Below are 25,309 nucleotides of genomic sequence, written 5' to 3' on the forward strand. Positions count from 1 at the left end.
AGCGCACCACCTGCTCGGTGAGCTTGGCCAAGTAGACGTGCTAGTCTCTGGTTAGGTTATCAGGGATGGAGGACGCCATTGAAGAGAGAGAGAGAGAGAGAGAGAGAGAGAGAGAGAGAGGGGGGGGGGATGAGAGAGATCGATGTTTGAGTGGCATGATGGTAGTTTGTTAATTAGATTAAGGGCAAAATGGTCATTTGATTTTAAATTGGGTTAGTGGGAACAAAAATATGTTACTGGGGTAAGTGAGATAATTTTGGCTGATTTTGATGCTATTGGTCGAGAACCCTATTAATTATTTGTAAAAGTAAATTGGAGGTCTTGTACCAAAAAATAAAAATAAATTGGAGGTCTATTAAATGGAGAGGTCTAATAAATGCCAATTTTAGAGGTATGAATAGAAACTAAAAAAAAAAAACAATAATGTTAAAGTAAAAATGAGATGGAATTGGTCTACTCATTTCATTCCATAGTCCCTTTATATAGGGATAGAATTACAACGGAAATATGAATTACATTAAATACATTGAATGCTGATTGATCTTTAATCGTGCTGATTGATGGTAATCATTGATTCCTTGATTCCCTCTCCGTCAGTTGCTTTGACGAAGGCACATAATCTGTTTTTCCTTTAACACTCCCCCTTGTGCCAAGTCAAAGACGAAATGGTGCATGAGTTGTTGCCTCACTAAAAACCTTGCCAAGTAACAAAAAACCATGTGGGACAAAAAATACACCTTGGTCGAAGGAAAAGAGCCCAACGCACCTTTTACATTTGAGTATGACATGTGTGTGTTAGACTCCCCCTGACGTCTACACCTCCCCCTGATACTTACATTAATCAGGGGAGCTTGAAAAGTCTTCGCATTCCTATGCTCTTCACATGTTTCTCAAATATGGCCTTAGGCAAGGATTTGGTGAACAAATCTACCACATTCTCCTCGGACCTTACTTGATTCACTTGAATCTTGAGGAGAGCATGTTGTTGCTGATTGTAGAAAAACTTTGGCGATATGTGTTTTGTGTTATCACTCTTGATATAACCTAGCTTCATCTGTTCAATGCAAGCTGCATTATCTTCATAAATGCAAGTAGGCACTTCAGTGGTAGAACTCAAACCACTAGTCCCTCGAATATGTGTAATGATAGCTCTTAACCATATACACTCACGAACCGCCTCATGTAGAGCAATGATCTCTGAGTGGTTTGAGGAGGTAGCCACAAGGGTTTGCTTGGTTGATCTCTAAGATATCGCCGTGTTCCCAATGGTAAATACATAACCAGTTTGGAAACGACCTTTATGTGGGTCAGAGAGGTACCCAGTATCAGCAAAACCAACCAAAACGTCATTTGGCGTTTCGGTGTAGGGAGTGGCGCTCTCGCCATCAACATTTCCTTTAGGGATTGCAGTTCCATCTGCGATCCCTCTTGTCTCTCTGTAGGGAAAGAACAGTCCCAAGTCAATGGTTCCTTTTAGGTATCGAAAATGTTCTTGATACCATTCCAGTGACGTTGCGTTGGCGCTGAGCTAAATCTAGCTAACAAATTTACTGAGAATGCAATGTCTGGTCGAGTACATTGAGCTAAGTACAATAATGTGCCTATTGCATTTAGATAGGGAATTTCAGCTCCCAACACCATTTCGTCATCTTCCTTTGGACGAAATGGATCTTTCTTTGCATCCAATCTTCGACCGATCATGGGAGTACTAGCAGGATGCGCTTTGTCCATGTTAAATTGCCTGACTTTTGGACATACGCAGACTGGTGGATTAGTATTCCACAAACTCGGTGTTTTAGTTCAAGGCCTAGATAGAATCGAGTTTTCCCAAGATCCTTCATCTCAAATTCGGATTTCAAGTAGCTTGCGGTTTCTCTTATTTCATCAAGAGTACCTATTATGTTCATATCATCGACATATATAGCTACAATTGCAAATCTGGAACTTGTTTTCTTTATGAATACGCAGGGGCATACTTCATCGTTCTTATATCCCTTCCCAATCAAGTAGTCACTTAGATGGGTATACCACATCCGCCTGGATTATTTTAATTAGTAAAGTGAGCATTTCAACCTAGTTGCAAACACACTCCGTGGTTTAGAGACACTTGACTTGGGTAATGTAAGGCCATCAGGCACTTTCATATATATCTCTGAATCTAGATCCCCATAGAGATATGCAGTAACCACATCTATGAGCTGCATTTCCATTTCTTTGGAAACTACTAAGCTAACTAAGTAACGGAACTTTATAACGTCCATTTTGGGAGAGAATGTCTCCTCGTAGTCAATTCCAGGGCGTTGTGAGAAACCTTGCGCCACAAGGCGAGCTTTGTACCTTAGGACTTCATTCTTCTCATTATGCTTTCTGACAAAGGTCCATTTATGTCCTACAGGCTTTACACTTGGTGGGGTTAGCACTACCGGACCAAATACCTGTCTCTTTGTCAGAGAATCTAATTCTGCCTGGATTGCTTCTTTTCCATTTAGGTCAATCTACTCTTTGTTGATATTTTGCAACAGAGCGTGGTTCGATATCATCGTGCTCTATGATTCCTTAAGCAACAGTATATATCATCAATGTGTATGGAAGATCTTTCTATCAACTTATACGCACTCTCATAATCCTCTGAGATTTCTTTGTTCTTTGGAATCATTTTTAACATCGGAGCATCTTCCAGTATTGATTCATGGACATAACTATAATCAGAGACAATCTCATGAGAGGGATTCTATACATTGATGATTGGTTTGTGCCTTACTCACCCTCTTCTTCCTTGGGTGAGTGTCAATCAAACCAAGTGACCTCCCCCTCTTCCTTGGGGAGCCACAGCCTCAACCACACCTCCACTAATTGCGGTTGCAGTGCCTCTATCTGCGGCACCGTGCCCCTTGTTGGGGACTTCTAACCTTATAGGCACATTTGCAGCTGGTATATGTGATCTCGTCACTTTTGCAATATAGTAAACGCATCAGGCATCGAATCTGCTACGTTCTGAAGATCGATTATTCTTTTCACTTCATTTTCACTTTGTGAAGTGCGGGGATCAAAATGAGACAGAGTGGGGACAAATCACGACAATTCCTGTCGTTCCCTTGGAAAATCCTTTTCCTATCTCCCCCTAACAACGGGAAGACTGTCTCATCAAAGTGACAATCCGCAAATCTAGCGGTAAAGAGATCGCCTGTCAAGGGTTCCAAAAAGCGGGTAATCGTTGGAGATTCGTATCCAACATAAATACTTAATCGTCTCTGAAGACCCATTTTAGTGCGCTGTGGGGGCGCAATAGGCACATATACTGCGCAACCAAGTATGCATAAGTATGAAATGTCAGGCTCATATCCAGTTACCAACTGGTACGCAGAAAATGGTTGGCTAGCAGTGGGTTTAAAACGAATAAGTAAAGCTGCGTGCAATATTGCATAACCCCAGGCAGATATAGGGAGGTTGGTGCGCATAACCAATGTCCTAGCCACCATCTGTAGCCTTTCGATGGTGGCTTCTGCGAGACCATTTTTGTGTATGCACATGGGGTATAGGATGCTCCACATCGATCCAATAGACATGCAATAATCATCAAATGCTTTTGATGTAAACTCTCCAACGTTATCAAGTCTTATAGACTTGATAGGGTGATTAGGGTGGTGAGCCCTTAAACGTATAATCTGTGCTAGGAGTTTTGCAGCAATTCTTGTGGACAATAAAGCGACATGTGACCAGATTGTCGAAGCATCCACCAGAACCATAAAGTACTTGAATGGTTCGTATCCTGGATGGATAGGTCCACAAATATCTCTTTGTATCCTTTGTAAGAATGGAATGTTTTGTTTTGTATCTTTAGCATAAGAAGGTCTCAATCCTGTTTTTGCTAAAGAGCAGGCTTTGCAAAACGAGCGTTGTGCCTTTGAAATAGTCAATGAGGCATAATGGGAGGTAGTGCTTCTGAAACTTCAGAAAGCAATGACTGCATTTGAGCAGTACTAGGACCGACACCTTGCAATGTGACAGATTTTTCTCCCACTTTATTTTTCACTCGAAATAAGGGATGTCCATATGAGTTCTTTAAAATACGGATCATCATGTCACGATCTCGATGCCCTAGGCGGTCATGCCAAAGCTTGTATGAGTCAGTGTCCCACATTTCATTGTTGGTGACAGCATAGGATTCAATTATCCAAATCATAGTGAGGTACAGTCCACTAGATTGACTCATAAGTTTCTCTAAAATGCGTTTCCTTCCACATTCATTAGAGGTAATATAAAAGTATTCAGTTCCATTCTCACAGTGTGTTTTTACATGATAACCATTGGCACGAATATCTTTGAAACTTAACAAGGTTCGATTAGCACTTGGTGCATATAGAGCGTCTATGACTTGAAATGTTGTGCCATTAGGCAGTAAAAATTTGGCAGTTCCTCGCCCTTTTATTACTTGTGATGATCCAATCATCGTAGTCACAGAGGAATCATAGGCTATTGATTCAATGAATAATTGCCTATTTCTTAATATTGTGTGGGTAGTCCCACTATCAATTAAGCACTCAAGTTCTCCTCCATTCATTCCTACAAATAAATGGGAGGTATTTAGAAAATATAGCTCATATTCTTTAGAGTATTTCTATTTGCATAGAATGGTATTCTTTTCATTCTAATAATTTTTCTCTAGATGTATTGCTTTACATCTTTATATTGCAATTTCGAACCATGTAAATATGTGTATAGTAAATAAATTTGAATAAATTCAATGCTTCAGAATAAAATTCAAAATTTATTAATAAGTCAACGATAATCAAATCAAGGTCTTGTTCAGAAATCTTATTCATCAATCCATGATTGAAAATAAACTTTAAGACCAAACAATAGTCTAATTAAAAGTGAGGCATTATGCCTTCACAACTGTCTTTGGAAAATAAAAACAGATCAGTCAAGATTGAGAGCATTCATTGACTTAGCAAGTTCCTCTTTGCCATTGAAGTCTGCAATTGTAAGGTTGACGTCTAGGTCATGACCTCCTTCTTCCATATAGTGAGCCTCTTGTTCTTTAGACTCTCTATACCTCTTGTAATTGGCTACTACTCTGTTGTTTGCTTGGCAGTTCTTGTACCAATACCCAATGAATCCACACCTATAGCATGGTTCATTGTCAACTCTTTCCTTTTGCATCTTGTTTCCACGATCCCCATGTCCCTTTCCACGTGGTGCATTGTTGCCACGTGGGTAGGGATCAGCACGTCTAAACCCCCTTGCAGTGGAGTTATTTCCACCTTTCATTTTTCCATAATTAGCCTCGGGAATTTTCTTTGTCCCAGTGGGCCTGGCATTGTTGTTCAAGAGAATCTCATTTTGTCTCTCAGCCCCTTGCAGTAGGCTTATCAACTTATTGAAGGTTGTGATTCTTTTGTTGTCATACTCCAACTAATACTAGTTCGCTAGTATAAAAGCTGAAGTAGGAAAGGTGGTAAGAGTCTTGTAGATCATATCATCTTCTGTGATTTCGCTTCCACAGAAATTGAGACGTGCCTTTAAGCGCAACATGTCCTTGTTGAAGTCATTGACCTTTTTATAGTCAAGCAAGCGGATTCCATTCTACTGAACAGCCAGTCCTGGGAGCAAAGTATCATGAATGTTCCCAAAACGTCCTTTAAGGGCATCCCACAGTGCTTTGGGTGTCTTCAATTGAAGGTACTCACAGTGTACGCTAGGATCAATATGTCGCCTCAGAAACATTAAGGCATCTGCTTTCACCTTATTAGATAGTTCATCATCTTTGGGGTCAGTAATAGTGGTAGTGTAGTCTTTTGCCATAAAGGTAATTTCCATATCGGAAACCCAACGATGGTACTCAAGTCCTTCTGAGTCCAAAATATCAAACTCAGGTCGAGTTGGATCAACCATCTACATAAAACAATAGAGAAGATATAAATTACGCAGTCATAAAGACATCCACGTAAATTATTTTCCAAAAATATGAATTAGATTTCAAGACCAAGATTCGTAATGGTCACATTTTTTTCGATGTTATGTGAAAATACTTTATCACAGTAAGTGTGTGTGTATAATGCTCATGAATTTTCATTATCATGGCAAAACGCAATTTTTGTATATTGCATTCTAAAAATAAGCATAGCACATTTAAACATAGCATATATAAGAAATAAAGTACATGGCATCCTCAAATTTCATAAATATACAACAAATTATATACTACACATAATCATAGCAAATTATATAATAATAGCAAGAATATATCATGCATAAAATAAAATGTAAACAATAGTAAAATACAAAGCATGCGTAGACATAATTTATATAAGCGTAAATAAAATAAAAACATGCTCAAAATTTCATAAATAATATATATAGATATATATGGCATGCTCAAAAATCAAATATATAATCATGGCTTAAAGATAATTATATAAAGCATAAATGACAAAGCATACTTAAAATGATTAATATAATCTAACTAAACATGCTCGAAAATTTTATAATAAAAGCATATATAATAAAATCTAAAGCATGCTTAAAAATAGAAAAGATAAATCAAATTCACATGCTTGGTTAAAAAAAAAAATAAAGAAAACATACTTGATTTCGAGAAAATAAAACAATCCTAGCGCACGCGCGTGTTGATGCAGGCGTGCGTATCGATGTTTTTGGACTTGAGAAAAACTGGGCCGCTTCCTCTCTCTTTTTAGCAATGGGTCACAGCGCCATATTGTTTTTTCTTTTTATTTTCTGGGCCACAGGGCCTGTTTTTTTTTTTTTTTTTTCTGGGCCTGGTCTTTTCTTTAGGCCTTTTTTTCTCACTTTTTTCTGTGGCCCTCAGGGCCTTTTTTTCTTTGCTTCTTTTTGCTGGGCCAGAATTCTTTGGGCCGGATTAAGTTTTTTTTTTTTTTTCTTTTCTCTTCTACTTCCTCCTTGGCAGTGCTGCTGCATCGAGGTCGATCTGGTGGTGTGGAGGTCCGGTTGTCGACGTCGAGATGGCGACTGATTCGGTCAGGTCTGGTGCCGCAGGTTGCAGGCAGTCTGGGTCTGATTTCGTCCAGCGTGCAGATCGTCGCTGAGGTCGCCGAACGTTGTTGCTGAGGCGTCGGAGATGGGCTGCAGGTGAGGCTCCGGTGTAGTGCTCCGTGCAAGGGAGGCGATGCAGGCCAGTGCTGCAGGCCTGTGTGGGCTGCGCAGGGGCTAGGTGAGGCTCGGGGGTTGCAGTAGCAGCAGTGTTGCAGCTGGGTTCGCGGTCGGAAGAAAGATCCTGATGGGAGGCCGATGGTGTGCTGCTGTGTGTCCGCTAGAGGAAGATGAGTGCAGACTGCAGAGAGCAAATTGCTCTGGGCTGGGTGCGAGAGCAAATTGCTCTTGGCTAGGATCGAGACGGGAATGGAGGTGAGGCCGGTCTAGATGGGGCTGGTCTTGGACGGAGAAGAAATTTTGTTTTTTTTTTTGTTTTTTTTTGTTTTTAGTTGGTGGCGGTAGGAAAAAGGAAGAAAAAGATTTTTTCTTCTAGGGTTTTGGTTTCTTTTCGATAGAAAGAAAACTAGAAAATTATGATTTTTTTCTATTGACTATTTGCTCTGAGCGTGCTGATAACGTGTTAAAGTAAAAATGAGATGGAATTGGTCTATTTATTTCATTTCATAGTCTCTTTATACAAGGATAGAATTACAACGGAAATATGAATTACATTAAATGTTTATTGATCTTTAATCGTGCTGACTGATAGTAATCGTTGATTCCTTGATTCCCTCTCCGTCAGTTGCTTTGACGAATGCACATAATCTGTTTTTCCTTTAACAAATAAATAATAATAATATAAAAAATTAAAAATTAATTTTATTAGTTTCTTTTGCCCGCGAAAACAATTTCCCGCTCAAAGTAGTTTTCCCCAATCGAATCCCTAGGCGTCGCCTCTTCGTCTTTCCCCTTCTACCAGCTCTTCCGCTCAAAGTAGTTATTCCCAATCGAATTCCACAGATCTGATAACCCTAATTTAGAATACCGGATGCTCTATCCCCAATTCTTTTCAATTAATTCTTTATTTATTTTGAGATTAATGTTGTTCCGAATTGAGTTTCTGATCACATCTTTGCTCTCTGATTGAGATCGACCTCAGTATTTGGCTCGCTACCAAGGTTGCTTCTGCTATCTGCTCATCTATGTTCAATATTCCAACTCCTGATTATCCATTTGTTTTTCTTACATCTATAAATGTTTGGAAATTTAGATTTGTAGAGGGCTCTATACTGGTACATCTATACACACAAAAATTTCAGAAAAATGAATTTCAAACAGTAGCAAACCAAATTTTCAAGTGTATCAGTGTTTGGGCAACAAGAAAATTATTTGATATGCGGAACATTGACTTCCCTGATTAATCTTCTTAGCCGGCCAGCTCGAATAATGTGTCTTAGATAATTTGATTTCTTAGTGACTACAGCTAAGGTATGAAAGACAATGGTTTCTTTGAAAATATAAACACAAATGGCGTTGGTACTGAGGTAGTGAGGTTTGAAAACATCATAACAACATCTTTTTGTCTTTCTAGCTACTTTGTCTTGCTTTCACCTTACATTCTCAGATATTTCTAAAAATTAGGAAATAGTCTGCTACAGCTAGTTTAACTGTTTTCAGTTTAGAGCACTAGGCCGGTAGTACTATGGTGCTTGAGTTTGAGTAGATGTTATCAGAATTAATGCAGATACATATATGTATGAATTTTAATATGGACCCCCTTTAGCGTTTATGTTTCAAGTTGACGAGATGGGAAGGATGTGTAGAGAAAGGTAGGAGAAATGATGGAGGAAGAATACGTATTAAACCAACACTAAAATCTGAAAGCAACTGAAAGTGTTTCTTTTCTTTTTTGTTTTTTGTTTCTTGTTTTTGTTTTTTGTATTCTGGCATCATCTTTTCCACCTTTCTTCCTCATTTGTCTCACATTTCTTTCCAATGTTCTATCCGTGTCCTTAATTAATAAGAATACGAAAAGTATATAATCAATGTAATCATCATTATGTAAGTTTCCTAGCTTGTATAAGTTGAGGCTGGATGCTCAAAACATTGATCATCATCAAATTAGTCAGCACTTGCCTCATAAAGCTAGTATCCAAGCAGTTGGTCTTAACTTCTCTGCATCTTTGATCTGAGTCTGAGTCTCTTTCTATTCCTCAAGTCATATTGCCATTGCCATATCTCTCTTACCTACCATCTCTAGCTATCAATATCTTCTCTCTTTTGTTAATTTGCTATCATCTGTAATCAAAGGTTAGAAAATCTAGGCAAAATTGTATGCAGTAATTGTAGATTGCTTGGAACCACTTTCTGATGGCTCTGATGGCCCAAAGAGCCTCAACATCTGTTCCCTTATCTTTTTCATGGAAATTTGATGTGTTCTTGAGTTTCGGGGGGGAAACGTGCAAGACTTTTATAGATCATTTATACAATGCATTGCAGAGACGAGCAATCAAAGTCTTCTGAGACCTTCAACTTGAGAAAGGCACAACTATCTCTTCAGAGCTCATGACTGCCATTGAAGAATCAAGCTTTGCCATTATTGTCATTTCAGAAGATTATACCAGTTCATAATGGTGCTTAGATGAACTTTGAAAGATTTTTGAATGCATGAAAGAGAGGAAGACAATTATCCTGATAATATTTCTACCTTAATTATTTTTATTATGGTTGTTCTTTTTCTTTTTCTTTTGTCTTTTTCTTTTTCTTTTTTGTAGGTATGAAACCAAGTTTATCAAAGAAATTGTAGAATCATTGTATAACAAACTGGTATATGCTGGCTGCAACAGCAGGATTGACAATGGCCTTAGTTGCTGGGATTTGGCATCAAAAATGTCTTCTCTGCAAACATTGCAATCTTCCATTTTCTGATCTAGAGTTTTGGGAGTGTGGGTTCACCCTTACCACAAACGCTGCTATGAGCTACAATGTTATGTTTGTAAGAGATCTATCGAGGAAATTCAGATGGTCAAGTTGAGTATATGGAACATCCATACTGGCGACAAAGATATTGCCCCTCCCAAGAAGGCGATGGGACTCTTAGGTGCTGTAGCTGTGAAAGATTGAAGCCAAGGGACTCGACATATTATGAGCTCAATGATGATCTGAAGCTATGTCCAGGTTGTAAATAGTTATCAATTATCAATACTGATAATGGATGCCAATCCGTTTACCTTGAAGTACAAAATTTTTTAAGAAATTAAATATAAAAGTACAGAAGATTCCCCTGCGGTTGGTCAGACAAGAAATAAACTAGGCCATGAAGGGGAAAAAATGATGGTCCTGATCGCCACTTGCCAGTAATAACAGCATTCAGCTTGTTAGAAGAACATACTATTACCAACTGTATTTTCTGGAGGCCAGGGAAGCTTCGCTGTAAAGTAAAAGAAACTATCATCTGGTATGGCCTTCCTAGGATGTTGACAGGGTCACTTCTAGCTCAACAGATGATAAGTGCATGGCTAAGGCTTAAAGGTTATCCCAACTTTTGCCCTGAGCTTGAAAAAGGTATCTGCCAATATTTGGCACATAGGTGGTTGGAGACTTGGAGTATTCTAATTCTGATTCATCTAGAAAATTAGCTGAGGTTCAGCAGAAGCTTTTCATATTTAGGAAAGTAAAAATTGAGTCCGATTGTGGAGAAGCATTCTGACAGCAAAGGAAGCGGTGCACAAGCATGGTCTACAGATGACACTCAAAACAATTTGAAAGACAGGAAAGTTTCCATCTGTGAATTACTGATAAATAGGTATATAGTTCTTAGTTCCTACCGTGTAAATCCACACATTGTCCTTTTGTGCTCTTGTATTTATACTTTCTGGTAAGAAATCTTGTGATTTTCATCTGGACATGACCTTTTTTTTCAGTCTTGGTGATGGTTGCTTATGATCTTCATTTGAGTCTTGCATTGTTGCTTCTGTTATCTTAATGATGTTCTGGCAATGATTTGTCCCTATTGTTCCTGCTTATATTGTTGTAATTCTGTTTTGCTTGTATCCTTCACTCTCTTTCTGTCTCTTCGAATAAATGGATGGATTAAACTCTTTCTTCTAGATAGAAACCGAGCAATGGAATGGATGGGGATTTATTTTCAGTTTTACTCGTTGGTCTATATCTGGAAATGGAGGAACTTGAGTATATTTGATTTTCCTTCCCCTTTCTTGCACTAAATCAATAATTTAGCACTATGCCTTGGAAAGGTTTGCTACTGCTTCAATTAGTTCTAAGACTTGAAGAACTTAAGCTTTGCTTGCTTCAGAGCCTCCTAAATTTTTTTAAGGTGAATGCTAATAAAACAAAAATGGTTGCATCATTGCTGGTGGTTGCTTGGAGATGAGTTACTTGTGATTGGGCTGATTGTTTGCTTCATAGATGTTTTTACTGCTGAAATTGGTGTCTGTTTTCTTGGACCAACTTTTGCTCCAAAGAAGGTTGGAAAGTTGAGGATCGAGATGGATTCATCTATTGTTGTCTATCTAGGTACACATATCAACTGTCATCCCTTTTGATCCATTGTCATCGCTTGCAGGAAGTTGATTAATTTTGATGCGAGTTATGACTCATCCCATGTATATTGGGAATGAATTTTGCTGCAGACTGTTTAGCAAATTTTAAACTGTTTCTTGATATGGTTTTAGTGGTGCCAGATAACCCTCTCTTTTGCCAGTAACCTGCATTGAGATTAAGTTTAAGTGGTGAGACATGGTCGGGAAATGAGTTAGGATCAAGACACATGAAGGATTTGATCCCTTTCCGATATAAATGAAAAAAGTCGCTCTACATGATAGGATATTTGAGATGTTTCACAACAATTAAATTCAGCTGATGCCTCAGAGAATTTAATAGGGTGGCTCTTACTCTTGCTCGTCACCCTTCATTGTCGGATGATGTTGGCTCGAGATGTTGCTCTCTGGCAATGATACTGTACTCTTGGTCTATTATTTGGAAGCTGGCCTGAACTTTTTTACCATACCTTAAATTAATTTGCCAGGCTTATAGGCTATAGCTCTGATAATGAGACACGGTGTTATTTTTTGTCCAAGATAATAAGACATCTTACGTTCATGTGTTGTTGAGATCCAATTACCTTCACAAATTTGTATTTGTTGAACAAAACAATGGAAGACTACAATTCTGCATCATTGTTCTTCTTTTTTTTTTTTTAATAATCCAACATAATTGGCTGTGGCTGCTCATAATTAAGCTACTATATTGATAATGAGATTTTAGAATACATAATCCACTTGGGAGTGATCTGTAAGTACACTAGTTGGTCTCTAACAGTAGTAGTACTACAACACTAGCTTCTACAACAATGGACAAATGCTAATTTTGACATTTATAACTAATTAGAGAGTTTAGAATTTTGTTTATATACAAATTAATTGCAAGTGGAAGGGAAAGAGGGGACAAATCACAAACGGAATAAAAGCAGATCCGTTGAGAGTGTGGAGAGAGAGAGAGAGAGAGAGAGAGAGAGAGAGAGAGAGAGAGAGAGAGAGAGATGGTTTTATTTGTATATTTAGGTCTCAGTTGATCTCTGGCTCTTGCTCTGGATGCTTTTCATGGTGCTTGGTTTGGCTCGTGGTTTCAGAGAAAGATCACTGAGAGAGTGTGCTCGAATCTCAAACACTTGATGAACCCTATATAAAGATCAAAAAGAGGGTGTATGTTTTTGGACCACCATGAACATGGTCTTGCCATGCAAATCCAACGAGAATTGAGCTTTGGTATTTGTTAATGTTTTTAAATTAAACAATTTATCCACAGAAGAATTATGGATACTTAAATTATAAGAAAATGAGTCAACAATATATATCAAATTATATGTTGAGACATAGAGTCTGTAAGAAAATAAACAAGTGGAGACGATATTAATGTATAAATGTATATATTTAACATGGTAAATGATAATTAATGGTAGTTAGAAGTTTCAAACTCAATACCTTCTAGAACTAGATCTCTAACACTATGTTGACAATGACCAAGTTAGTGGCAGCTAGTGTTACTAATTTGTAATTAGTAAGGCATGATAAAGTTATTTATAAATTTGATTATGATAGGAGTGGTGAAGGGACATTTTCTTAACTCGTAAAAAATTTTCTTGAGATATTTCACGAAACATCTTTCACCTTTTTTTAGAAAATAATCAAGCTATATTGCAATATCGATCACATAAGAAACATATTGGAGTGATAGAGTGTTAGAGTGAGTCAAACGATGCTTGAGAAATTCATGAAGCAGCTAAGTCTTGCAAAGTGTGCAAGCAAGGCTGCTTCTATAAACTAAGATTTCTGATACAAGATTACACGTGATTTGGAACATGTAGGAGTGAAAGTGGTTCATATTTGGTCTTGGAGAATTTTTGGGAGGCAACCCCTTAAAAGAGACGGTGGAAAGGCTAACAGTCTCATATGATCGAGAGTATATGACTATAAGAAAGAGATGGAGCATCTCTAGGAGTAAGAAAAGGGTTACAAATTTGTGTTGCTAACGTTTAGAAAAGGGAAAGATTCAAATATCACATTTCCTTTAGAGATCTCATTCTACAATTCTCTACTTTTATGAATGCAGGAATATTGATCAGTATCCAAAGTTGGTTTCAGGAATATTGACTAGTTAGTTTCAAATTTTCCCAATGGACTTCATAAATTTGAATATAAATAGATGTTCTTCATGCCCAATTTGAATGTCTCTGCCTAATTTGAGCAAACTCCAAGTGAAATATGAAGATGGAATTGATATGTGAACAGGGGCGGATCTAGGTAGTGGCTTGGGCGGGCTGGAGTCCGTCCGAGATTTTTAGGCTTAAAAAAAAAAAATTAGATGTATACTTTAATTGATGTGGGTTTAAATGTTTAATTGATGTGTGTTTAAATGTTTAATTGATTTCAAAACATATCAAGGTCTTTCAGTGGGTCTTCTTTCTGCCGTGCAATTGTTGTGGGTTTAATTGATTTTAATACTTATTATTTTATCAATTGTTGTGCTATCTCAGTATCTTAGCCAGGAGCTTGGCCTCATTCGAATGCCGAGTAATCAGTTCAAGTTTATAGAGTTAACTTTACAGATTGGGCTTGGGTTTATTTGCTAGCAATTTCGTCATATCCATGGCTTTATATTTAGAACAAACTTTTGGGTTGAGAAAAAAAAAACTATATATATGATGTATATTTTTTATTTATATGTATGTTTGTTTAACGAAGCCCACCTGAACTCTCAAATTATCGAAGTCAAACTCCTCTTTGGCTCTCTCATTCTCTCTGTCCATCACAAATTCTCATTCTTCTTGTTTTTCTTCTTCACAAAAAGGCCTAAATTACAGACTAAATTCAATCTTTGAACACTTGAACTCTCAAGTTATCATCTCCCCACTCTTGCATTTGCACATCTGTGCATAATTGTACTAAAAAAACAAATGGGACACATAAATATGTAGCTCCCCCTATTTTCGAATCCTAAATCTGCCACTGTATGTGAACTAAACCTGGTCCAACTACTGATCCTATATTATACTTTTATCCTATCTCAGTATGAATTGCAAGACTTTAGAGCTCACTCGACACATTAAGACATTGGTACATGATATATTAGCCTAATTATAACTCAATTCATGCATAGATGTGTGAACGATTAGTAGCGTATTCGGTATTGTCGGCTACAATACCCCTGGTTGAGCAAGAAAACTAATAATTGTTCAATGGACCGTCTATTAAACACCTTATAAGATAATGTAACTTGCTTCTTTACTTAGCGTGTTAGACACATGTAAGAACTACTCAAAACAAGAAGCAGTATAGTTCGATATTGTGACGCCCCATATTGCATCTCACTAAATTGAGCATGTTACAGTGTCGCGGGTTTCTAAAATGTAAATTGAATCTTCAATATATGTTTAGAGACTCGTGGTACTATGACGTGCTCAAGCTGGTGAGTTGCAGTTTGGGGCGCTCACTCCAATCTCGTTACCAGTGCACAATACCTGCATTCACACTATCATAGGGGTGAGCTGGGTGTGCGGACTTCGATAATCTATTGTAACTGAAATCAGGTCTCAGGTTCCAATCTTACTCTTGTTTTTTTAATTTGTTTTTCTGAAATTTGTTGAAAGTTGATTGTCATTTGCTAAGCTCATTACCTCTCGATTATTCGAAATGACAAGTTCTGGACAAACAATTAAACTTAAATTTTAAAAAGGTTTTGCACATCAAAAGAATTTGAAAGCCCGCTATGCATTTTTCAAAATTTTTATTTTAAATAGATTGCCTAATAGGTCTCTATAATGTAAGTTGAATCTTCAGTTTATATTTAGAGTCTTGCGGCACTGTGAAGTGCAGTTTGAAGCGTTATAGGCATATATAAGAACTACTCGGAACAACTAATACAAAATTGGATTCATGTAAAACTCAATGGAGAAGCGTCTCTAAAGTCTGCTCAATCAGCATACACATAACAACTGATTGTGAATGCAATATGCATTTGGTGGAACATTGATATGGAGAGGGGTAGGCAGGCAAGCTTAGTGGCAATTGACATTTAGAGTTTTAAGGGGGGTTATTGGTAAGATATGTGTAAAGTGGGTTTGGTGAGGTGAAGTGAAGAATGACTGATAGAAAATGGCTTTTGTCATTTTCCACCTTAGGGAGGAGTGGCGTGCTCTGTGCAATCCCAGCAGACGACCAAAAACTAGACCGTTTTGGCTCAGAAATTTTGCATCATCATGCTACTTTGGCGTTTCTCACTCTAGGTCTCTAGTATTATTTGTATTCACGTCTTTCGGAATGCCTTTAGTAGAATATACCTTCAATTTAGTTAATAGGTAAGTTAGTTTCATGTAAATCCAATAGGGAGAATCAATTTCTACCTCACTCAGTTCCTTAGTGTTAAATTAAGAATGATTAATTAACTTGTTTTACTTGGGCGACTTAGTTCGAATAGATGAATAATGTTAAAAAATATACACTTACGAGTATAATTAAAAGTTAGTCAAGTGGGTAATAAGAGATTCTAATTAAAATAAACGGAGTTCGTAAGAATCCAAGTATTTGACCAATGATCACTTCTTCTTTTTTTAACTAAATTTCTTTATTTGATCTTCATAGGATTATAATTATGAGAATACTTGTGGACCAACGAAACTAAATTGCATTGACCTATGGTACGTCTTTTATGTTCACAAATTAAATATGTAACCACTCCAGTGGCGCTACCTACATACATAGTAGAATCATACTTGCATCATTGCTAATCATGTGAGAGTGAGACAATCACAACCCAACTTTACAGCAATTACATATAGTTCTAGTACAAAAGAGCAATATTTACGTTCATATTGCTAGTTTTTACCACTTGGACTGCTTAAAAATTATAATGGAAGCAATATTTCTTGTCAAAAAAGACTAGTAATTCTAGTGCTATATGTTCGATCTAAAATGTACCGTTAGGTTCAATGTTCGACTGCCCTCTTCGCAAGAAGAAAAGAATCTTGCACGAAAAAAAAGAAATTGTCGCCAATATTTTCATTACTACTATAAAAGCTTGAATTCATTATCTTGGACAAAAATGACAGATGCATGTGCATTGTCACAAGCCAAGACACCTTGGATATGAATCATAACCTATATCTTTATATCTACACAAATGAACCACCCCTACTTCTCTAAACAAAGTTTTGCTTTGTATTTATGTTGGGTTTATTCTGTCTCTTATATGTTATTTCACCATTTGCTCTTACCTAAAAAGAAACCAACAAGAAAAGCTCCCAATCTTTGTGGGCTTTATTTTGGTTCTGTGTCCAACCTTGGCTCTCCACTCCTCCCAATCTCTCTCTCGTTTACCCTAACACACATGCTTGTTTCCTACATAAAGCTCCTCTCTTTCCGCTTCTAGTCTCTCCCTCAAACCTCCCTTCTCTCTCTTCCCCACCCTCTCTCTCTCTCTCTGTTTGTATCTATATACCACACTCAACACTTTGTCTATAAGCTCTCTCTCCTTGGGTCTGTTGTAGAACAATCAAAATGCCATCTTTGATGAAACCCAGGCTCTAATTTGATGAGATTTTACTGGGTTTCACAGGGCATCTTGAGGTGCTCCAATGGCAGACAGCTTTGACTGTGCCACTTCAAACCTTCTTTGTGCTGAAAACTCCTTTGATGAGGTTGATTTTAATGCCTTAGATGATTTTGGGCTCTCCCCTTTAATGCCTCATAAAAACAATGCTTCGCAGAATCAAGACCCCAAATTTAATCATAATAGATCCAAATCTATGGTAGATTTTCCATTACAGAGTGAAGATAGGATTAGTGAAATGGTCAAGAGGGAAAGTGAGCATTTGCCTAGTGATGATTACCTCAAGAGACTGCGCAGTGGGGACTTGAACTTGAGCAGTAGAAGAGAGGCCCTTGATTGGATTTTGAAGGTTGGTTGGTCATAAATCACAATACTTTTCTTTGAGTGTTGCTTTTTTTGATCCATGGTTATTGTTTTTTCTTATAATGATTCTGCCTTTTTACTTGTTTCTTTGAAATTCAGGTGTCTGCAACTGGGTTTTGTTCTTCAATAGCATTTTAAAACATACTCATTACAATGTGCTTACTTGTTTGGTTGTATTCTATATGCTTTGCAGTGTATCTAAGTTGTAGAGGAATCAATGATCATGACGTTTATGCCTAATCTAGTTCTCTGTGGCAACTCCTCTGTGTTCTAAAATTGGATGTTGATCGTGTTGGTTTTCCTTCTTTGTTTGCCTACTTTTCCTATGTTCCTTTGGGTAAATTTAGCATATGGTTACCCCATTTTTGAATGCCAATGTGAAGATTATCTCTTTTCTTGATCATGAATTAGGTTGACCTTTTGTTTATTGTGATCAACAGGCTCGTGCACATTACAGTTTTGGACCATTGAGTGTGTGTCTATCTATGAACTACTGGGATCGCTTCCTTTCCGTTTATCCATTGCCTGTAAGTTTAGAACTTAGACCCAAAGTTTGCATCTTTGTTCTGTTTCATTATTGTATAATGTGTTTTCGTTCATGCTGTTTCTGTTCTTGATCTTGCATTTCACTTTTCTTCTCTATTCAGAAAGATAAAACTTGGGCAGTGCAACTGCTAGCTGTGGCTTGTTTATCACTGGCCTCCAAAATGGAGGAGACTAATGTACCACAGACAGTGGATTTACAGGTATAGAAATAATGTGGATCGATCAACTATTGTTGGACTAGCAATTTGATATATCGAGGCTGGTATTGATCTGTGCTTTGCTAATGTGTGGATTGTTCACAGGTTGGAGATCCCAAGTATGTATTTGAAGCTAAAACTATAATGAGAATGGAGCTTCTTGTGCTTAGCACCCTAAAGTGGAGAATGCAAGCTTATACTCCATGCTCTTTCATTGATTACTTCCTCAGCAAGATCAGTGATGATCAACATGCACCGACATCATCCATCAGTAGATCAGTGCAACTCATATTGAGCATAATGAGAGGTCTTTTTCTGACTCTGTGGGTGAGATTATTTTGCACTTTTGGTGTTCTTTAGTATTAATGGATTCAATGAACTGCTGGATGGGGATCAAATGCAGGTATTGACTTCTTGGAATTCAGGCCTTCTGAAATTGCTGCAGCAGTTGCACTTTGTATTTCAGGAGAAGTAATGCAAGGAGTGGACATGGAGAAGGCCATTTCTTGTTTCATACATGTAGAAAAGGTAAAAAGGCTGTCCCAGAGATGCAAACCCATAAAGGATAGAACAAATTTGCTTTTGCTTTTAAGAAAAGGTGTTGGATATAATTTGATCTCTTTTACTTAGTTGTTGAAGCTTTTATGTTTGTGGGGATATGCAGCGAAGAGTGTTGAAGTGTGTTGAACTGATCAAAGATTTGTCATTGATCAGTGGCTCTGCTAATAGAGGAAGCGCTTCAGCTTCATCCGTGCCCCAAAGTCCGGTTGGGGTGTTGGATGCTGCGTGCTTGAGCTATAAAAGTGACGAATTTACAGTTGGGTCATGTGCAAATTCTTCACATTCTAGTCCAGACATTAAGAGGAGAAAACCAGACAATCCATCTGAAAAGTCATGAGATGGGAATTTTTCTCCTTCACACCCTAGTTCATTCAGTTTGGTTGAATGGGAGTTTTGGTGTGTCTTTTGGAGTTTCCCTTTAGTAACACAGAGGAGAGAGAGAGAGAGAGAGAGAGAGAGAGAGCTTTGATGAATAAAGTAATGTAGAGAAAAAAAATTCCAGGGGTCTCATGCTTATAGCATGAGAGTAAAATCACCAGCAATTCATAACCACAATACTGAACAGCCATAGGTCTCTACAGTGGGGGTGATCATGGTGCACTACACAGTTTTTTTCTCTTCTGTTGTAGCTTTCAGTTCAATGAGAATGAAGCTGAAAGTATGAGGTGAAAAAAATATGTGGAAGTTTTGTCTTTGGTATTTGCATTTCAGTGACAATCTCATATGAATACAGAAAATTATATCAATGTTTTTCAATTGGATGGAAGAACATAAATTTGAGCTCAAATTTGTATTCGCTTCTGAACTGGTGTTTGTTACTATTGGGATTGACAATGCTTCTGTGATGGACCCCATTGGCCTGGAGATAGGCCCACCACTATTTGTTTTGTGTGTGAGACTGGTCAATATCTGAGCTTTCTCTGCACCCAACTACCCTTATGATGCAAGTTTCATTAGTAATGAAAAAAGAAAGACAGGTCCAAAGAATAAACCAATAAGTGAAAAATAATGGAAATAAGTTATGGTTTTCTTTAGAAATTTAATGATACTATTTTCTTTCTGGCAGATCAGTACAATTTCTTCAATCAATCTTTTTTGGTACTCATGTACAATTTTAAGTTAATAATAGTGTTATATAGGACAAAGTTTAAAATTTGATGAAATTTTAATTTTTGATACTTTGAATTTTTAAAAATTTTGACAATAATTTTAAGTATCAATTGAAGTTTTGACAAATATAATTGAATATTGGTACTTAAATACCAGTTTTGAAGGTATTTTTGATTTCGATCAAATATCGGTAAGCTCAAGTTATGGCAATTTCTGTAGTTACACGGAAACTTAAATGAGAGTTGGATTTTAAAAAAGCAGTTTGAATTTGTGAGTCCAACCTCTCTTATTTGTATTCGGTTGTGTAGTTTCATGATCTCAAATCACTTTTTTTCCCTTCTATAGTTTCCAATCATATTAAAATCATCACAACCTTTTTTTGTTGTGCATCAAGAGACTAGAATTGGGATCTTACATATGAGAAATCCAATATCCAAAAATATAAAAAAGGATGAAAGAGTTAAATTAGTACTTAGTGCAACTCATATGGAAGTAGAATTTTCTTATTTTCCACAAAATCGATCTCAAATCAATACAAAGATAACATACAAAGGTCGAGTTTGGTTGTTAAGAATATTAGTAGAGTTTGATCGTTAAAATAAATATCTATGCAAAATATTATGATCCTAAATTGGGTAATTTTTTTTTTGAATCAAACCCAAAACGGGTGTCCATATCATTCATCACATGTCAAAATGGTCATTACATACCCTTCTGCCTAGACAAATCAAGAAGGTGTGGTAGTACCCACGGTGGTACATAGAAATAGGTCCACTCATTATACATCAAATTTGTAGAGACTAGCGTAAATCCTCCTTTAGTACTACTCTAGAGGCGCTACAGACACATAAAGCGCATAGATCCCTAAACACTCAGGGAATTATTGAAAGTAAAACTACTAACATAATATCCCTAAAACAAAGAGAATTTTTATGGACCTAGGGCCCAAGGTAAGCCCCAGCCCAAAGTTGTGCGGTCCAAGGTAGCCTAAGAGAAGGCCCACTCAAGGACCAGCAGGCCCGGCTTGGCCCAGATGCAGCCTCCACCTCCAGACCACCAAACGATCCCCGCGCCCCTCCGCCACCGTGACTGCTCCGACAACTCCTCCATGATTTCCCCGCCCGAGCCAAGACCGCCATGACCCAAATCACGACAAAATTACTCCGCCACAAGCAAAGCCACCACAAACCCACCCCGGTTTCCGCCACTCCGATTCACTCCACCCCCGATTTCGAGCCATGCCATCAATCCAAGCCACCATCAAAACGAGATCTGCCACCTCCCAGAGATGTCACACCAAAACCCGAAGCCAAACACTGCCTGCCAGAAGCTTGAGCAACACCATTCACAAGGGAATACTTGAACAGTCGCATTCAGTCCCCGTCCGGTCGCAAGACCACTTGGCGTTGGTGAGGCCAAGGCCAGCCAAGAAGCCAGGGCCACCGCCGGACAAGAATGGTTTCACAATTCTTGACTACCTCCGAATTCGGGTTTCTTGAGAGAGAAACATTTTGAATCTAAGAGTATCATAAATTGGGTAATGAGAAGTTTGAAATCTTAAATATAGGTGTATTAGTGGATTTTAGATGTATTAGTGGATTTCAGATGAGTAGGTTTCGCCTTTTGTAAGAGTTCGAAAAACACAATCATCAATCATGCTTACCTAGTCAATAACTAATTAAGGAAATTATACTTAACTACTCTTGGATGTGAATCCAACATTGGAAAAAAAAAAATTTAAATTGAACTATTTAAAGTTGAGTTATTTTGTTTCCATCTACGGATGTAGATCCAAGTCTGACTGAGCATAATTTTCTTAGTTAGTCATTGACTATGTGAAAACAATGTCAAAAACCAATCTATTTCATTCTATGATAATAATAAAATAAAAGGATAATACTTACGATCCCAAAAAATTATACAAAAAATCTATACCAAATGATTTGGCATGTGCCACATCATCATCTCAATCTGAATACTTTTCAGCTTGGCTTTCTATTAAATTCTTTTAGATCTAAGATAAAATTTTGTATTTCCTTTTAGAAAAGATAAAATTTTGTATTTTATTTTATTTTAATATTTTGTTTATAAAAAAACTAATGGTATTGATGAATACGTCTTAACTGTGCTACCTATGGATTTTCTGGGCATGTTATCATGGTGACTTAATTCAAGGTAAATTCTGAGCAAGCCCACTTCCATTGTTTCTCATAACAAGCTTATACAGATCCTAATGACTCAATTAGTTATGCCTCGACCATTATTGAATAATGAAGGCTGCTTCTTCATCAATTGAGCCATGTCTGGATTGCAAAGGTGCTTGTGCTTTCTATATTTTGGATACAAAGAGCATTTTGCTAGAGCTTCCCAAATCTGGCTTTTTTGACCTCTGCTCACTGAATTTGGGACTGCTCCTTCCTTAGTTGTCGTAATCTTGTTCTGTCAACTCCATTGGAAAGTAGACATCCAGGGGTTTTCAATAATATACAACACGTTCCATAATTCCAATCGAGTCCAAAGATATGGCCTTCCGAATTCAACAGACATGTAATGGCATATTCTAGATTCACCTTTAGCTACTCAAATAGCAATATCTGAAGTTACAGGTGCCCAATGACAGTGATTCCAATTGGTAATTAAACTAGACACTTCCATCTTTGCATAATTGCATCCATTTAATATTATCTCCTATATTGCATTGGAGTCTTAAACTGTTCTGCTCCAAAAGCAACTGGCCTTCAAGAAGCAAAGCACTTCCTCTGTTTTCTTTCAAATCACAGTATTGTCCTAGATATGATTACTTGGGAAAGTTCATAGCAAAGAAAATTGTACAACGAGTAAGAGAAATAGAGAAGGAGAAGCTACATGACTCTACATCCGTGAGGACTTTTGAGGCAAGCAGCAAGCAATAAGATGATCAGCCTTGATGAGAAAAGTAGTTGTTCTGCAATTTAGAATACGCTTGGTTTTGGTAGATCCTTGATTATTAGTCTTTTGATTACGCTAAGTTAATCTCATCATGTCTTTTAATCAGATAAGGAAGTTATTTTATTATTGTAATTATTATATTTTTAGGTTAATTTGAAAATGAAAATAATAGATATGCTGAAAATTATTTAACTGAAGGTGATGACGTGGTAGATGCCACGCAGGACGCCATGTAATTTGATATTTGTTTTTTGTAAAACTTTTTTGTGTATGTAGCACTACTCATAATATAATGGGTTTGCCAACAACTTATTTGTTGGTAAAACAAAAAAAGGACATGGCGGTGCTGACAAAAATGGCCTTCCAGAAAAAGTCATACATGTTGTGACGACTATTCATCAGCTATAGCCTCCAAAAAATTAAAAACACATAGATACCAACAAATAATTATAGGCAAAACCTCCAAAAATAGACTCAATTTTACCAATGATTATATACCGTGAAAGCCTCACATAAAGAAAAAAGGGGGTGTCAATGATAGTTGCGTCGGAGGCACAAGCCTTCATGTCTTTTGCCGACGACTTAAATTGGCGAAGCCTCCATATTAGACCTCTAAAGAAAATGACTTCCGATGCCTTTTCCGACGACAGGTTCGTTGGTAAAAATGTGATTCCTTGATATCATTTTTCAAACACTATAGAGTATAGAGAATGATGCATCTTACAGTCACGCACTTACTTGTATACAAAACCATCCATATTTTACCGTAAAAAAATATAAATTAAAAAAAAAATCCATATTTTGTATATATAATAAGTTACCTCCACCTTTTCAAAAAAAAAAATTACCTCCACTGATTTACCAACAGCTAAGCATGGTCAAATTTGATTAAAAAAGTAAAAAAACCAAACCAACTGACTGACAGTGTACTATATATGATCAAGGATCCCAATAGCCTTCACCACCATAGATGATCCAATAGAACTATAAGAAATGCATTTCATATTCTCGAAATTGTTAAACAAACTATTAATCCCAGTACTCCCATTTGTCAAATTATTTGCCTACATCAGTTTAAGACCATACACAGGCCACAGTCATACCTTGATTTTTTATACTCTAAAGCTCTCTCTCTCTCTCTCTCTCTCTCTGATCTCTGCATGTGTCTTATGTGGGGACCCAAAAGTCCAGTGCCTCTGCAACACTGGCTAGGGACTGGTAGAGGTCCTAACAGCTATTTGAGAGAGGCTGTGAAATAAACCGATGACGACACCCACAAGTTCTCTTCACTCGTATCATTGCATCTATGTCTCATTTTGTATCAGCATCTCAGAATTCACGGTGCGATGTCCCAAATGCCATGTTGCTCGACACATTTGTTCAAAGATCGATCTTTGACCTATTCTATTTTAACGAAATATCACTCTTCTTTCACAATATTAGGCTATTAGCTAATAAATCTAATGGGATGGATTATCCGACTTCTAATACTATTTTCCTATCATCTACCATTCTTCGATGCTATATTCATCTCTAATATCAATATACAGGACACAACTTCAACATTAAGAGCCTCTAATCACGTTACAATAAAAATAGTCTTCCTAAACTAACATGATGAAACGCTCCCCATGTTAATGTTGTAATTGTGGCATATATATTTGTATGATCTATTATATGACACACCAACGTGATCAAATGCTTGAAGGTGAAGTACAGGTCGACGTGCAACGTTGAAGAGTCAATGCTAGCATGGTAGATTGTGACACCATAGCAGATGATTGGAGTTGGAGATGTATAGCTTTGTAAGGCTGGGGCAGCTTAGCTGGATTTGGGTTTACCAAGAAATTGAATGTTGAATGGACGAGACCAAGAAATATATACCTACCTGCAGGGCAACCTTGAGCAGCAGTGCAGGGAACACTTTTGTGAGAGTGCGTGAAGGAAACTGTAACAAATAAAAGGAGAGGGAGGTGGAGAAGGTTAAAGAAAGTAGAACCCAAAAGGAGTTGGTCAGAGAGACCCAGAAGAATCACATTCACTACGCACCCACTTCTTTAACTTATCCATAGCTCTCTGGACGCTAATATATTAATGCCAACAGCTTGAATCCCCTAGCCATGCTGATGCACTATCACTACCCTACTTGTAATCACTGTTTCACCCCATTGTGAGAGGCCAGTCTTGCTCCAGAGGTCAAGTGAAAAAAAGGTTTCCACTTTCTAGGTATGTATAATGTAACTATGTATGCGATGCCAGTCTTATGCAACTCCCAGAGTGGGGACTCTACTGTTTCGGTGGTTAGAGAGCGTTTACCACAACACTAGAAAATGGGGTCAAAGGTTTACCCTGAAATCTATCATTACAGTTTCAACCATGCTGCTTTCCTACGTATGTATGATATGGCAATCTTGTGCAACTTGGACAGTACAAGGGCTCATTAATTTCAGTCGTTGAGAGCATTTACCATCTACTGATCCAAAACATATGATACACTCCGCTAATAAAACAGTACATTATCTAGA

At 37.5% G+C, this 25,309-nt stretch overlaps 2 protein-coding genes across 2 annotated transcripts; both read left to right on the forward strand.

Moving 5' to 3' along the window:
• Positions 1 to 6,983: 6,983 nt before the first annotated feature.
• Positions 6,984 to 10,592, forward strand: LOC112183954 (protein DA1-related 1). The gene is made up of 4 exons (XM_040513311.1): positions 6,984 to 7,017; positions 9,955 to 10,131; positions 10,224 to 10,242; positions 10,277 to 10,592. The coding sequence occupies exons 1-4, from the start codon at positions 6,984 to 6,986 to the stop codon at positions 10,590 to 10,592; spliced, it is 546 nt and encodes a 181-aa protein (XP_040369245.1).
• Positions 10,593 to 16,752: 6,160 nt separating this feature from the next.
• LOC112187987 (cyclin-D2-1) lies at positions 16,753 to 19,502 on the forward strand. Its single transcript, XM_024326975.2, has 6 exons — positions 16,753 to 17,428; positions 17,883 to 17,969; positions 18,090 to 18,188; positions 18,291 to 18,492; positions 18,589 to 18,713; positions 18,850 to 19,502. Exons 1-6 carry the CDS (start codon positions 17,105 to 17,107, stop codon positions 19,081 to 19,083), a joined length of 1,071 nt encoding a protein of 356 aa, XP_024182743.1. The 5' UTR covers positions 16,753 to 17,104; the 3' UTR covers positions 19,084 to 19,502.
• The last annotated feature ends 5,807 nt before the right edge of the window (positions 19,503 to 25,309 follow it).

Source organism: Rosa chinensis, chromosome 2, assembly GCF_002994745.2.
Source record: "Rosa chinensis cultivar Old Blush chromosome 2, RchiOBHm-V2, whole genome shotgun sequence".
Classification (NCBI taxonomy): Eukaryota; Viridiplantae; Streptophyta; class Magnoliopsida; order Rosales; family Rosaceae; genus Rosa; species Rosa chinensis.